At 41.2% G+C, this 16,562-nt stretch overlaps 1 protein-coding gene across 1 annotated transcript; it reads right to left on the bottom strand.

Moving 5' to 3' along the window:
• Window positions 1-2,642: 2,642 nt before the first annotated feature.
• LOC141122613 (exportin-6-B-like) lies at window positions 2,643-15,336 on the bottom strand (the record flags this gene model as incomplete). Its single annotated transcript, XM_073611988.1, has 7 exons — window positions 2,643-4,030; window positions 4,780-4,878; window positions 5,889-6,050; window positions 8,037-8,208; window positions 11,872-11,986; window positions 13,189-13,344; window positions 15,150-15,336. Coding segments are annotated over 7 exons (1,536 nt in total), but the record flags the coding sequence as incomplete, so codon positions are not given.
• Between the last annotated feature and the right edge of the window lie 1,226 nt (window positions 15,337-16,562).

The following is a 16,562-nucleotide window of genomic DNA, read 5'->3' as shown; positions in this document are numbered from 1 at the left end:
AGACAATGCACCACTTCACCCAGAAAATTGTTGCAATTACAAATGTTTAGGCATTCTCAGGTTTATTTCTTTTGTTTGTATTGGAAGGACATGAAAAAGTGGAGAAACAAAAAGCCAAATCGGACACATTCAACACAAAACTCCAGAAATGGACTGGACAAAATTATTGGCACCTTCTCAAAATTGTAAGAATTGCATTCAAAGTTTGTGATGCTACCGTAATTTGCAATTATACTCACCTGTATCGATTACCAGGTGCTGACAATATAGAAATCACACCGGCAACCAGTTAAAATGGTGAAAGATTGACTCAATCTTTGTTTGTGTGTCTGTGTGCCACATGGAGAAGTGAAAGAGCAGCAAATAACTGTCTGAGGAGTTAAGAACAAAAATTGTGGAAAAGCATAGACAGACAATCTCAAGGTTACAAGTCCATCTCCAGAGATCTTAATGTTCCTGTGTCCACTGTGTGCAACATTGTCAAGAAATTTACAGCCCATGGCACTGTAGCTAATCTCCCTGGATGTGGACGAAAGAGAAAGATTGATCCAAGCGTTTGCCAAAACTTACCTAAGGAAGCCAAAATCTTTGTGGAAGAATGTTCTGCGAATTACAGCTTTTTGGTAAAGCCCATCATTCTGTTTTCAGAAAAAGAAATGAGGCCTTTAAAGAAAAGAATACAGTCCTTACAGTCATACTGGTGGAAGTTCACTGATGTTTTGGGGTTGCTTTGCTGCTTCAGGCGCTGGATGTCTTGAATGTGTGCATGGCATTATGAAATCTGAAAACTACCAAAAGAATTCTGGGGTGCAATGTAGAACCCAGTGTCAGACAATTGGGTCTCCATCAGAGGTCATGGGTCTTACAGCAGAACAATGACCCAAAGCACACATCAAAAAGCACCCAGAAATGGTTTAGGACAAAGCACTGGAGAGTACTGAACTGGCCAGCAATGAGTCCAGATCTAAACCCCATAGAGCACCTGTAAAGAGATCTCAAAACAGCAGTTGGGAAAAGGAACCCTTCCAATATGAGACCTGGAGCAGTTGGCGAAAGAAAAATGGTCCAATATTTCAGTAGAGAGAGAGGTGCAAGAAACTCATTGATGGTTACAGGAAGCGATTGATTTCAGTTATTTTTTCCAAGGGGTGGGGGTGTGCTACCAAATATTAAATTAAGGGTGCCAATAATTTTGTCCAGTCCATCTTTGGAGTCTTGCATGGAATGTGGCAGATTTGGCTTGTTTCTTCACTTTTGTGTCATACAAATACAAAGAAAATGAAATAAACATGAGAATGCCTAAACATTTGTAATTGCGACACATTTCTGGGCGAAGTGGTGCATTACAGTGCCTTGAAAAAGTATTCATACCCCATGACATTTTCCACATTTTGTCATGTTTCAACCAAAAACGTAAATGTATTTTTAATGGGAATTTATGTGATAGACCAACACAAAGTGGCACATAATTGTGAAGTGGAAGGAAAATGATAGTTTTCAATTTTTTTTTACAAATAAGTATCTGAAAAGTGTGGCGTGTACATTGTCCTAAAAATTCCAATGTAAAAATAGATAATTTACTGTTAAATGCAGACCACATTTTTATGGAGCTTTCACATTCCCTCATCATATCCTGGCAGCCATATGTAGCAAGGGCAAAGATTCCAAAAGGGTGGACATTTGTTGCAGTAACGGTACAGCGCTCCAAAGTATTGACCAAAAAAAGCTCTGCCAAAGTAAAGGCGCCTTAAGAAAGACTCTCTCCATACCTTACCAAATACTGTGGGGGGGGGAACGATACTCTCAGGAAGATCCCCCCCACCATATCTGGCCAAATGGGAAAGGGGACCTATATATCACATTTTCCTATAGTTAAAAGTAGTGTAGCACCAATACAGTTTTTTTTTTTTTACCAGCGAGTACAAGTACCAATACTTTAGGTCGAGTACTCACCGATACGGAGTAAGATACCTTTGCAGGGTGATTTGAGCCTATACAAAATGAATAGGCTCAAATCTCACTGCAAAAGAATTGCATGCAATTTGAACAGGAATGAGGTGCGGTTTCTGTCTGAATCGCATGCGGTTTCCCACACCGCTCCTGTGTGAATCCAGGCCTGTCAGTGATTTCAGCCTGCATTCACACAGGAGCGGTGGGAGGAATTGCACCGCATTCCTGTTCAAATTGTATGCTATTCTTTGAGTGGCAATTTGAGCCCATTTATTTTATATGGGCTCAAATTGCACCACAAAGGTATCGGGTACCGGAGCATTTTCACTAGTATGAACACTTGTGAAAATACTTGGTATCGGTAAAACCCCAGTCGAAAGGATAGCATTCTTTTTGTTCACCCATAAAGCCCCAATCAGTTATAACTACCAAGATATTACCTATAAGCTCATATTGCATTGGTACAGGACTCCGGTCACCCTTGGTAAACTATTCTTAAGACAAAGTGACCTTTGCTGGTGCAGCACAACACATAGAGGGACACCACTGTCCTTTTATCCGATCGTTCTGGCAACAGGTTCTACATAGAATACAACTTACAAACATTACCCTTCTTTGATGACCCTGCCCCCCCCCCCCCCCCAATCACGATTTCTGTTAAACCCAACACCTTTCTCAAAAGCATTATCTCGAGTCTTTACACCTTTTAAACACCATGAAGGCTTGCATACCAAGTCTGTGGAAACAGCAAACCTCTCCCACAGTACCACATGGTGAGTGATATACAACGGATGGAACAATCAACTTCCACCATGAAAGACCAAACTGAAGCTCGTACGGCAAGATAGTCAGAACTGTTCCCAGTAGAACTATCTACTGAATACTTACAATATTTCTTGGAAAAAAACCCTGTGGACATCTCACCCCTACCTCTTACCATAGTTACTTCCTTCTCCTTACTTTTACCCTTAACCCATTTATAAAAACAAGAATTGGCTCTCATTGGATGTCTTTGTCCTTGCAATTCTAGTGCTTTATAGCAATTAAACTATGGCACTTGATATTCAATACAATTTTCTATACCAAGTGATATTTGTCTATTGTTGTCACTATTAACATATACCATGTCTGCTTACATTTGAACGCAACTTAATGCTATGTAGAATTCTGATGTGAACCTCTAAAAAGAGGATTTGAAAAAACTAAATTTTAATAAAAAAACAGCAGCCTGCATTCAACAATAAATACCGATTTCTACATTAGCATTTTACAACAATTTTAATGGTGCATTTACCAGGAAGAAAAAAGGACAAATAATCTGTGCCTTAACATCCTGGTATTCTTTGCTACCCTTCACGATGACATGTGCACTCAACACTCCAGCCCAAGGATTTATATTGTTTACATGGTGCCATAGCCTGCAAGCCCAGTGCTTTTAGAATTGCCTGAAATCTTCTGGAATGTACAACTTTGAGATCCAAGAGTCTGCAGGCAGTAAGGGCTGCATTGTTCTCACTAAGGCGAGGAAGATGGAAGTGCAGGGACAAGAACAGCAGAAAAAAAGGGTTTTATATATAAAAAGAAAAATGAATAATGTAATCATGTTTAAGGAGGGGGCAAGAAGTAGGATTAAAGAGGGTACAAAATGAGGGTGAAGGTCCGCATTGTACTGCATGATAAAAAGGGTATGCGTGACCAAAAACACCATGCCTTCCCTTCCTAGGACTTTACTGCCATTACCCATCATCAAGCATGTTCTAACCTGACAACTTATTACACAGTGTGCATGATGGGTACGGAACCATCCACCTAAGTGCCAAGTGAAGGAAGTGCTGTGTGGGGATCTTACCCGTTCCATCTTGAAGTTTCGGCCTAGGACATTCTTCTGGTTGGTGTCCAGGCCCTGGCAGCCAGTTAGAAATTCCGGTAAGAAGGCAGAGAAGAAAGTACTGAAGTCCACAGATGCCATGTTATAGACAGCTATGCCAATCTCCTCCTGCAGGAGGTCATGGGACTTGTGAATAAGAACCTGGAGCAGAACACTGACAAACTGTGGCAGCATCATGGCCCGGAAGAGCTTCTACAAAGAGAAAAGAGAGAGTGTTAGATGACAAAGGGCTACAGCTGCTCTAGCACTAGGTGCTGTATGGAGTCTGGCAGTGTGGCTTGGTAGAGCTCAAGAAACATGGATACAAGAAAGTAAATATGCACAAGCCAAATGATCCAGCATCCAAAATAACCTAGCGCAGCACCCTGGAACTCTACCACAATGCTATGGACCACACCAATCTGCAGAAATGGATTAGTGCTTACTTTTTGAGTGAAGGGGAATATTGTTTTTTTGTTTTTTTATCTACAAAGGGACAAATTTCATAGAGTAATTTACCTTATTAAAGTTGAACTATGTCCTCCAATCAGAAAAAGTATGTGCAACAGTTTTCTCCGGTTTTTCTCCCGCCGGGAGAAGACCGTGATTATTGCTAGCAGCCTCTAGCAAAAATTGCAGGTAAAACCCGGCATGCTGGTTGTACCCAAGTTGATTGATCGGTACATTCAGCCTGCCCATACACGGTTCAAATCTCGGCTGGTTCCTGCTGAACCGGCCGGGATTCGAACTGTGTATAACCTGCCTAAGGGAAGAAAAAGCTAGAAATGAGACTAACCACAAAGACAGACAAATGGGTTGTTCCATGAAAACTGGGGAACAGAAAAATTACCAAAATAAAGTGGTCATCAGCAAACTTTTTGCGATAGGTAAAATAACACAGAAAACAAAAATACTGATATTGGTGCCAATCACATCATGGAAACTACTACACCACATCTCACCTTGTGGTACAGTTTGTGTTTGCTGTTTAGGGTCTCCAGATACCCGAGATTTTGTTTGAATAAATGTATGTCAGGCTGCAGGAAAGACTGTCCAAATGCCTAAAGAAAAAAAAAAAGATAAAATTATGCTTCATTACATCTCACATTGTAGATCTGCAGCCTTCTATAACTAGAACAGGGGTCTCAAACTGGTGGCCCTCCAGCTGCTGCAAAACTACATGTCCCATAAGGCATTGCAAGGCTGACAGTTACAAACATGACTCCCACAGGCAGAGGCATGATGGGATTTGTAGTTTCGCAACAGCTGGAGGGCCACCAGTTTGAGGCCCCTGAACTAGAAGCACAACTGACAGCAGGCCAGGTTTATTCAAATAGAAGGAAGACAAGTCTGGGGTGGCCACAGCTACTGATTTTACAGTGTAAGCCCAGAGATTCAATTCCCTTCCTCCAAAGCTCCGTGCAGTGCTCGGAGCCAAAATAAAGTACTTTCAGAGCAGGTGAGAGCTCTGGGCCAATCAGTTACGACTCTACTCTAGTGATATGTAACTTATACTTACATTTGCTTTGCTCCAAGTGGATGAATGGAGCGGTGGGGGAGAAAAATAAAGCAGGCATGTGTTGCTGGGGATGAGCAAGCTAAAGCGAACCTGTGCTTTGCCCGTGCAAGGTAAGAGCAGGTCACTTTAAGGATAACCCAAAAGAAATAGCAAGGTTTTGATCCAAATTGATAGGGGAACAAAAGTCTTATATAAAAATCTTTATAGAGTAGTAGACAACGGGGCTTCAAGTGTCTGACCTCACAGAACGAATATCAGAAGCCTAGGAGTGGGGAAGGTATTAAACCTCTAAGGTCTGCTCTGTCCCCCCAGTGAATAATAAAAAATATCAACCCCATGCTCCGTGACTGGGCAGAAAAACGCACACATCTGGAAAGGATAACCAACTAATTACCATGCTACTTGCCCTAAATACAGGGTTCATCATTTTATTTGGGTTAGACAATAATATAGCACCAACAATTTCTGCTTTACTGAGAACACATCATTTCACATTAGTTCTTGTCTGAAGAAGCTCACCATCTAATGTAATGATTCTAGCTTTGTTCTCACCTGCATCACTGCAACAAACTGAGCCTGATTCTCCATTGGCTCGTCAGCGCCATCACGTTGCACGCTGGCCAGGACAGAAGAGCGATAGAAATACCTCCAGTTGTGATGTAAAAGCTGGAATAATAGTTCGAACAGTTCGGCCTTCACATCTGGGGAGGGGCGCTGAAGGAAGAACCAGGTAATTACCACCCAGATGTGAGACAGGAATACATAGCAATAACGTGACTTTACAGTGTTGCATTTTAAGAGGTGAGAAACAGATATTTCCATGTGATGTACCAGATATGCTCACCTGTTTTAGGTTCATTCATACCACTGCAAACTAGAGACTTCAGTGTGGCCTGGCTAAAATCCAGAATTCCTTCTCTTTATAATTAATAAAAGTTTTTCTGATGTAGATCTATAATGTTAAATCCCCCCCACCCTATCCTGATCCTCCTGACACCGAGTACTCAGAGGGTAAAGGGGCAAAAAAAAAATAGGAAAATTGCAAAAAAATAAAATAAAAATAAAAAAAAACTTCCGATACCGTCCACTGCACTGCTGATATACATGCATGTGTGTTTGTGCTCTGAGGTGCACACTCTAATGCAGTAGGCTGCGTACACTAATGTAAACCATTTTAAAGTGGGGCCCCTAAATCCTCCCACTCTGGGAGAATGGTTGGTTTGCAAACTTCAGCTGAAGTTGCGCAATTTCAAACCGGCATTTCAGTCCGGCTTTGGGGGTGATTTGATAGACATCTGTGCAGGTTTCAGGCACATATGTCTATTGAAATCGCCAAAAGTAGTGCAGAAACTACTTTTGGGAATCAGTGCAGCTCCGTAAAGTCAGTGTTGCACCGATTCGGACGGTGCCATTGCCGGCAATAGGCATGTCAAATCGACCCAATGTGAACGTAGGCTTATTATCAAAGCTTGATTGAACAAGCTGCAGTTAGAAGCCGATTGGTCACTATGCACAGCAACACCAGACACTGTGTGCACCAGGTTTAGTAAATCAACCCTATAGTGTAATATCTTACAATATCCATTCCTCCAAGGCTGATCCTCCTGCCACAGTAATTCAATGCTCCACATGACCAGTCTGGAAAGCATTGGCCATGACACCAAAATGAGGCTTAAAGCTCCATGAATACTATGACTTTAAATAGACAAACTATTAAAAATTGATGCAGTGGCTGTTAGTGTTATAATAACTGTACGCAGAATCACTGTGACCCATAATTAATCCTTAAGGGTCCCCGCTCAGGCTATCAAGGTCTGATGAGTTGGATGCCGCTGACTGGTGAGGGTGCAGGCTGAGGAGAGGTCCGTCCAGACACAAAGCACACTGCAGAAATAGGAAGGAGATAGCCCGGCCACCGCACACCTCACCCGGCCTGAGTGGTTAGCAGGTAAAAGCAGCCTCAGCTCGATTGATCCAGGCCACATCCCCAAAATGTTCCTTTTTTGTTTTCTTCGTATTTCTGTGTATATCACGCAGTTGAACTGCTGCTTTTCTGGGGGGTTCTTTGTGGTAGCACGGTATTTTTCTGTTTTTCTCACATCCCCAAAATGTTTTGCCCCACCCTGGGGCTTAATTATGGAGATCCACTCCGGCCGTGTGAGGTGTGCAGTGGCTGGCTATCTCTTCCTATTTCTGTATGCAGCATCAGCTACTTACAGTATACAGGCACTGTGTTCTGGCAGCGGTACAGGGACTTCCTATTCCCGGAACAAAATCAAGTTGGGCTGAGTGCTGCTCAGCCATCCATAGGAATCCTTGTATTTTTATGAATGAAGAGGGGGAGAGGTGTGTGGATGACTTCACTGCATGGATTAGTAAGGGAAATCGTTCACTTGGGTCAGCTTGGTACAAAGGAACTATTTGAAGTCATAGTATTTCTGGAGTTAGGCTTTAAAGGACTGATTGTCCAAGAAGAGCCAGCCAATTGGCTTAAACACTGATCCTCCCCTTTGAGTGAGATCACCTGACCAATGCCTTGTTTTCAGCATCATTAGTCTGTAAACGTTTGTGAGCTGGTAGGTAAACTACATAAAGGCTTATATCAAAGTAAGTTCAGCAATAGAACCCAGGTAACCATATAAACTGAGCAAGGGGGACAAATAAAAGACAAGTGAGAAGCTACACATGAAACACACATACCTCAGCGATAATGGGGTACAGCTGCTCCATGCACAGGGACAGTATACTGGGCAGGAACGGCTTAAAGGCCTGGCCGGGTTCCTGCACTACAACTTGCAGGATCTTAAGAAACTTCTCCACCACGTGGCAACCCGCGCTGCCCTCCTGCAGGATACTTTCTGCCAGCTGTTGCCTGCCAGGAGAGATAATGTGCGTTTCAGTCAGTAATTTTTTCAGCTGCTTTTCACAAGAGTACAAGACTATAGGAGAGGAAAGAAGGAACACACCCTGGATAATGTATGGAAATAACCTCTCCATATACAAAATTACTTTCGTCCCTAACCCTAATAAAAGTGTAAAAAATTTAACCTCTTTACATCCGCGCTATAGCCGAATGCCACAGTGCAAACCTGAATTTCCAGGAGGCCGTCATATGCAGGGCCCTGCAGGGCGCGCTGTGATCACCGAGTCACTGAGACTGGGGTGATCACAGATCCGAGTAAGGGGCCAGTCCCGGCTTGGTGATTGTTTTTTTTTTCTCCTCACGCTGACAGCGTGAGGAAAAAAAAAAGCCAATCACCGGCTTATCTGCAAGGGACATCGGTCCCGAAGAGGAAGAAGCAATTATGCCTCATCTGTGCCACCTGCCATTACCACCTGACAGTACCCACAGTGCCACCTATCAATGCCCATGAGTGCCACCTATCAATGCCCACCAGTGGTGCCAATCAGTGCCACCTAGCAGTGCTGCCTATTAGTGTAACCGATCAGTGCCCATTATTGCCACCCATCAGTGCCCATTATTGCCACCCATCAGTGCCGCCTCATCAGCGTAAATCAATGAAGGAGAAAAATTACCCATTTTAAAATTTTATAACAAAATCTAAAAAAAAAAAAAAAAAAAAAAAATTTTTTAATTCGGTCTTTTTAAATTTTTTTAACAAAAAATAAAAACCGCAGAGGTGATCAAATACCACCAAAAGAAAGCTCTATTTGTGGGAAAAAAAAAAGATAAAAATTTCATTTGGGTACAGTGTTGTATGACCGCGCAATTGTCATTCAAAGTGCATCAGCGCTGAAAATTGGTCTGGACTGGAGGGGGGTTTACGTGCCCAGTAAGCAAGTGGTTAAAAAGAAACAGTGTAAACATAAAAAATAAAATCAACAACATACGCAAGTTGTGCACACATACAGTGGGTATAAAAAGTCTAAACAACCCTGTTAAAATGTCAGGTTTCTGTGATGTAAAAAAATAAATAAATTAATGAGACAATGATAAATCATTTCAGAACTTTTGTCCACCTTTAATGTGACCTATAAACAACTGTACAACTGAAATCTTTTAGGTGGAGGGAAGTAAAAAAAAAAAAAAAAAAAAAAAAAAAAAAAAAAAAAAAAAACATATATATATATATATATATATATATATATATATATATATATATATATATATATATATATATATATATATATATATATATATATATATATATATATATATATATATATATTTATTAAGGTTGCATAAGTGTGCACACCCTTACACTAATACTTTGTTGAAGCACCTTTTGATTTTATTACAGTACTCGCTCTTTTTGGGTATGAGTCTATCAGCATGGCACATCTTGACTTAGCAATATTTGCCCACTCTTCTTTGCAAAAGCATTCCAAATCTGTCAGATTGCGAGAGGGAATCTCCTGTGCACAGCCTTTTTCAGATCACCCCACAGATTTTCAATCAGATTCAGGTCTGGGCCATTCCAAAATTTGAATCTTCATCTGGTGAAGCCATTCCTTTTGTTTATTTGGATGTATGTTTGGAGTCGATCAAATGCTGAAAGGTGAAGTCCCCCCCCCCCCTTCATGTTCATCTTTCTAATTGAAGCCTGAAGGTTTTGTGCCAATATTGACTGGTATTTGGAGCTGTTCATAATTCCCTTTGCCTTGACTAAGGCCCATGTTCCAGCTGAAGAAAAACAGCCCCAAAGCATGATGCTGCCACCACCATGCTTCACGGTGGGTATGGTGTTCTTTTGGTGATGGAGTGTTTTTGCTTCAAACATATCTTTTGGATTTATGGCCAAAAAAGCTCAACCTTGGTTTCATCAGACTATAACACATTTTCCCCGCATGTTTTGGGAGACTTCAGATGTGTTTTTGCTAAATTTAGCCAGGCTTGGATGGTTTTCTTCTTAAGAAAAGGCTTCCGTATTGCCACTCTACCCCATAGCCCAGACATATGAAGAATACGGGAGATTGTTGTCACATGTACCACACAGCCAGTACTTGCCAGATATTCCCGCAGCGCCTAATGTTTCTGTAGGCCTCTTGGCAGCCTCCCTGACCTCGTCTTTCCATCAATTTTGGAGGGACGTCCGGTTCTTGGTAATGTCACTGTTGTGCCATATTTTCTCCACTGATGATGACTGTCTTCACTGTGTTCCATGGTATATCTAATGCCTTGGAAAATCTTTTGTACCCTTCTCCTGACTAATACCTTTTAACAATGAGATCCCTCTGATGCTTTGGACGCTCTCTGCAGACCATGGCTTTTGCTGTAGGATACGACTAAGAAAATGTCAAGAAAGACCTACTAGAACAGCTGAACTTTATTTGGGGTTAATCAGAGGCACTCTATATCATGGCAGGTGTGTACTGACTCCTATTTAACATAAATTGAATGCAATTGCTTAATTCTGAACACAGCTACATCCCCAGTAATAAGAGTGTGCACAGCTATGCAACCACATTATTAACATTTTTTTATTCTTACTTCCCCTCCCGAAAAGATTTTAGTTTGTTTTTCAATTGAGTTCTACAGTTTATAGGTCACATTAAAAAGGTGGAAAAAGTTCTAAAATGATTTCTGTGTCTCATTTTTTTTTACATCACAAAAACCTGAAATTTTAACAGGGGTGTGTAGACTTTTTATATCCACTGTATGTACACGGTGTTTGTACCCCACAGGAAGCATCGCTGCGAATGTCAGACAGAGCGAGAAAAAAAAAAAATTTAACGTGTGGTCTATGGAGATTTTTTTAAGTATCATAGTTTGTCACCATTCCACGAGTGTGTGCAATTCTAAAGCAGGACACGTTCGGTACCTATTTACTTGGCGTAACATCATCTTTTATATTACACCAAAAAATTGGATTATAGATGGTTTCCTTTTTTTTTTTGCATCAAAATTCATTTTCAAATTTCAAATTCAAAAAAAAAAAAAAAAAAAAAAAAGAAGAAAAAAGAAAAAGAAGGTTTCCGCTCCCCCCCTCCAAAAAATAATTGACATGCCAAATGTGGCATGTCAGGGGCTCACCTTCCCTTAAAGCGGAAGTTACATTTTTGGGTGGAACTCTGCTTTAAAAAGTGTTTTCTTTTTCAAAACTGCGCTTGAAAAACCGCTGCGCAAATACCACATGACATAAAAATTGCAATAATTGCCATTTTATTCTCCGGGGTCTCTGCTAAAAGAAAAATATAGAATGTTTGGGGGGTTCTAAGTAATTTTCTAGTAAAAAAAATACTGATTTAAACTTGTAAACAAAAAAGTGTCAGAAAAGGCCTGGAGCTGAAGTGGTTACATTGACAGTGAAAACTGCATCAAACATTCCCACGTAAAATAAAATCTTGGTATCTGACAGGGTTTCTGAGTCACAAGGGCTTTACCGACCCTGAACCCTGGATCAATAGACCCGAAAAGGTCCACTGGACCAGATCAGCAGTAGGCTTGTAATTTGGCATTAAATGTGAAACATGAAGTGACTTCACTAAAGCTTACAGGACTGCTAAAAAGAGCTTTCAAATAAGCACCATTCTCGCTTAGAATTGTGCTGGATAGACAGAGCTGTGTGATTACCTGGTGAACATGTTGAGGAAGGTTTGTATAATTTGCTCAGTGAATGGAACTCCCATTTGTACCCGAAGTCCTTGAAACAAGGCCAAGAAGAAGCTCAGCATTTCCTCTGTCACATCTATAAAGAGGGAGACAGTGGCGTGTTATCTGTGAATTTACACCAAAATTCTTTATTACTATATAGAGAATTTATTTAGTATGACAGCTGACAATGAGCACTGCACCGCAGCAACCAATCATTCTTTAATGCGGTTAGGCGTTTTACAGGGAAGAAACACTTAAGTGATCGTTGTGGGTTAACTGTACATCACTATATAACTGATGTGAATCTGGCCTGGTTAAATAGCCTATAAATATTATAATTGCTGTTGGCTTACTGTCAACACCATCTAGCGCTAAATCTTATTAAAAAAGGAACACATCACAGTAAAGATATCAGAGTGGCCACAGCAAGCTTGTTTTAATAGGTGCCTTATTTGATGCTCATCATCATTGGAAAGCCTTCAATAAGGTCCTGTAATCGGGGCCATACCAAAAGCAGGTTATGGTAGGGAGTGCAGCAGGGGTGAGAGCCTCTTCCACTCATTGCAAGACTGGGCTTTGAAATTGACAGTGCAGCCTTGCCGATTACCCCGGGAGAGCGGTGGTACACTTCAGAATCTTTACCTTGGGTGCCAAAGGACCCAACATGGTATGACTGACCCAGAACAAGCATGTAGTGAGGAAGGAGGACAGTTCAGGAGCATACCTGCAAAAAAAAGTCTGCACATGCTAGTCTCCCATTTATACCTTCATATATTATTTATAGAAAGAAACTTATTTAAAACATGACTTCTAGATTTAAAGGTAACTATTATGTCGGGAGACATTGGCCAGTTCAATAAAAACCAGTCCAGTATGTCAGCCGGTCTAACAGAAGCCAGCAATTTGGCCAGTTTCTGTCAAGCCAGCATGCCAATGGCTAAGAGTCCTGACCGGAGGTGTCCTGGAGGAGGGGGCATCCCCCTGTCAGAACAACAGCTCAACAGGGGAAATCGCTGTACTAACATCTGGGTTGGGTGGGAAAAAAAACTATTAGTGTGTACCAGGCTTAAGTCTGCATTTTACCTCTTCCCCCAGTCCAGATAAAACAAGAACCTAATTTAGCTGCTCAGAGGACTTCAGCCTGCTATGCACTCGCTGTATGCAACAGGGTGCAGGATCTGCAGTACTAGATTCCACCAGCAGGTGACATTACAAGCTGTGGTTCCAAAACTCAGTGACACCTGGGTACAACAAGAAGGGGATATTTGGTATATGAAAGTAGAGATTGCTACATACCAGACTGGTGGATGTACGCTGGGAAGAGGGTAAGTGAAAGCTGGGCTGCCTCCTGCATGGACTGGTAACAGATCTGCCGGGACTTGGTGCCCTCACTGGAGATATTCTCCACGATGTCCCTCAGCACACCCAATGTCTGACAGATCACACGCTTAGCTAGGAGAAGAACAAGACATACATGTGTAAGATCAGGACACAAAACACTTGTATGAACAGTCTAGCCAGATCTGTCAAGTTTTTATTGCTGTCTGATGCCAACTGGAGAGAGCTTCTCACTTCCTGTCCCTGTGACACCAGGACAAGGAACAAGCTGAACAGTTATAACTGGGTCAGGAAAACACAGACAGTAATAATGACCTGAGAAAGGTGCTAACCCTTCCACATTTTACTTAAAAAAAAAAAAAAAAAAAAAAAAGGGAAAATATATCCAATGGGAAGGCTGCAAACCCTTCACAAACAAAAGAAAAGAAAAAAAAAAAAAAGTCTGGGTTTAAACTTCAAATCTTCTTTCCTGGAAAAATGATAGATTATAAAGTGAAATAATAAACTGAGTATATGGCATTTAACAGCCATATGGCTTTCTAATCCCTATGTGAAGTAGACATTAGGGGTGATTTACTAAAGGCAAACAGACGGTGCACTTTGCAAGTGCAGTTGCTCCAGAGCTTTGTAAATGAGGTAAAGCTCAACTCTACAAAAGAATACCCGATCACCTACAAGGGAAAATAAATATAAATAAAATTTAATTAATTAAAAAAAAAAAAAAAAAAGCATTTTGGCTTGCGCATGATTGGATGATGGAAATCAGCAGTGCTCCCTCTCATTGACGGAGCCCTGGAGCAACTGTACTTGTGGTGTGCAGTCTGTTTGCCTTTAGTAAATAGTCTCCAATGGAAAATATTTATGTTTTCGTGTTCCCACAAAGGAATTACAGACACATATGGCCTCATTCACATAACACAGCTGTAAACGTGTTACTGGTCATTAGGTAAGGAACCAAAAATTTCGGTGTAAATGATCGGTAAAAAGATTCAATTTTTTTAATGTGTAAAAATTGCCCTGTTTTTGTTCTCAATATACATGTGTACACATGTCCTCAGAGCAGATTTTTGGGTTTTGTGTTACAGATCTGAATGCATTACATGTTTACGCAGATGTGCGAATGTTCCCTTTGAGAACCATGATGCTGCATTCAGATCTTAATAACTGCAAGATGTTATAACAGAACATATATAGTTCTATGCTGAGGATACTCATAGGAATGTACACGGGTTTCCCCTTGACTGGTTTCTTCACCCCCTTTTTTCCCCCCCCTTTCTCCTGCCCCTATATCTTTTCCCATAGCCAATACCAGTACCACATATCAAAATGGCTCGATGGGATATCGCCCAATAAGCCCCTAGTGGATTGGACATGCATTCCATGACCCTATTGGTAATAACTTGTATTTTAATATATGGTTTCATTAGCTCTACTGGTATTTCCACCTATAATGTTTAATGTTGAGATCTCCCTGTTTAACATTAGGAGGTCTTCTGTCTATGAATGTTTTAAGGGGAAAAGCATTCCTGTATATGTGTTCGGTTTAACATCCGTTTGCACTATTGTTCAAAGATTGTGCCTTGTAGGTCTTATTACTTAATAAGAATACTGAAATATAAAAGAGGAAATTCACTGAAGTGCAATGTAGGGTATTCCAGGCTTTGATCCTTGAGAAATAACCCCCCTCCAAACAGGTTAAGCACACCTACCATTTTTACATGGAAGGAAATGTATTTGGACTTGAATTGGTCTTGCTGTACATGCCAAGCGATCATACTTACTTATTCTCCTATACTTTACTGGAAGACTATGCTTATAGCAACAAAGACAGCTCTTCATCAATATGTGGATAAATGAGGCCTAAGGTACTCTAGTACAGAGTAAAAAGCACATTCTGCAGTATGAATTGTGCTACTCACTGGCTTCTAGCTGGCCCTTCCTCTGAGGAGGGGCAGAACCCTTCAGCTCACGGTAGTCTTTGGTCAGAGAGCTCAGTAGGGTGGTGTGGTGATTTGAGCGCTCTCCCCACTGTTGTTCAGGCTCGCTGACGTTTGGCCACGGGAGGAGGAGGACATTAGACAGAGCACGACAGAGCAGCACCTGGGCCTGTGCATGGGACAGAGGTAAAAAAAAGAAAAATTATTCATTCTGGGTCACTTACATCCAATGTGATCCAAAAAAATAAAATATATATACACACACACACACACACACACACAATTTCAGTAATTCAATTCAAAAAGTGAAACTCATATTATATAGATTCATTACACACAGAGCGATATATTTCAAGCATTTCTTTTTAATTTTGAGCATTATGGCTTACAGTTAGTGAAAACCCAAAATTCTGTATCTCAGAAAATGTGAATATTATAGACCACCAATTGAAAAAAAAAAAAAAAAAAAAGGAATTTTAATACAGAAATGTTGACTTACTAAAAGTATGTCCAAGTACAGTATAGTACGCACTCAATACTTGGCCGGGGCTCCCTTTGCATGAATTACTGCATCAATGCGGCGTGGAGGAGATCAGCCTGTGGCACTGCTGAGGCGTTATGAAAGCCCAGGTTTCTTTAAGAGCAGCCTTCAGCTCATCTGCATGGTTGGGTCTGGTGTCGCTCATCTTCCTCTTAAAAATACCCCACGGATTTTCTATGGGGTTTAGGTAAGGCGAGTTTGCTGGCCAATCAAGCACAGTGATACAATGATCATTAAACCAGGTTTTGGTACTTTTGGCAGTGTGAACAGGTGCCATGTGCTGCTGGAAAATAAAATCAGCATCTCCATAAAGCTGGTCAGCAGAGGGAAGCATGACGGGCTCTAGAATTTCCTGCTAGAGAGCTGCGCTGACTTTGGACTTGATAAAAACACAGTGGACCAACACCAGCCGATGACATGGCTCCCCAAATCATCAGTGACTGTGGAATCTTCACACTGGACCTCATGCAATGTGGATTCTGTGACTCTCCACTCTTCCTCCAGACTCTGGGACCTTGATTTCCAAATGAAATGCTCAGTGGTGCAAAATCCTCTTTTTGGATGAAAGTCAATTTTGCAACAGTCCAGTCCTTGTTCTCCTTAGTCCAGGCATGACCCTTTGTCTTTGGTTCAGGAGTGGCTTGACACAAGGAATGCGACAGTTGTAGCCCATGTCCTGGATATGTCTGTGTGTGGTGACCGTAATCCACTGCTTGTGAATCTCCCCCAAATTATTGAATGGCCTTTACTTCACAATCCTCTCAAGGCTGTGGTTATTCCTATTGCTTGTACACCTTTTTCTTCAAAACTTTATTACTGTGCTTGAATACATACAGCACTCTGAAAAGCTTCTT

The sequence above is a fragment of the Aquarana catesbeiana genome, unplaced genomic scaffold (genome assembly GCF_042186555.1).
Source record: "Aquarana catesbeiana isolate 2022-GZ unplaced genomic scaffold, ASM4218655v1 unanchor65, whole genome shotgun sequence".
Lineage (NCBI taxonomy): Eukaryota > Metazoa > Chordata > Amphibia > Anura > Ranidae > Aquarana > Aquarana catesbeiana.
This window is presented reverse-complemented; position numbering and strand designations above follow the sequence as displayed.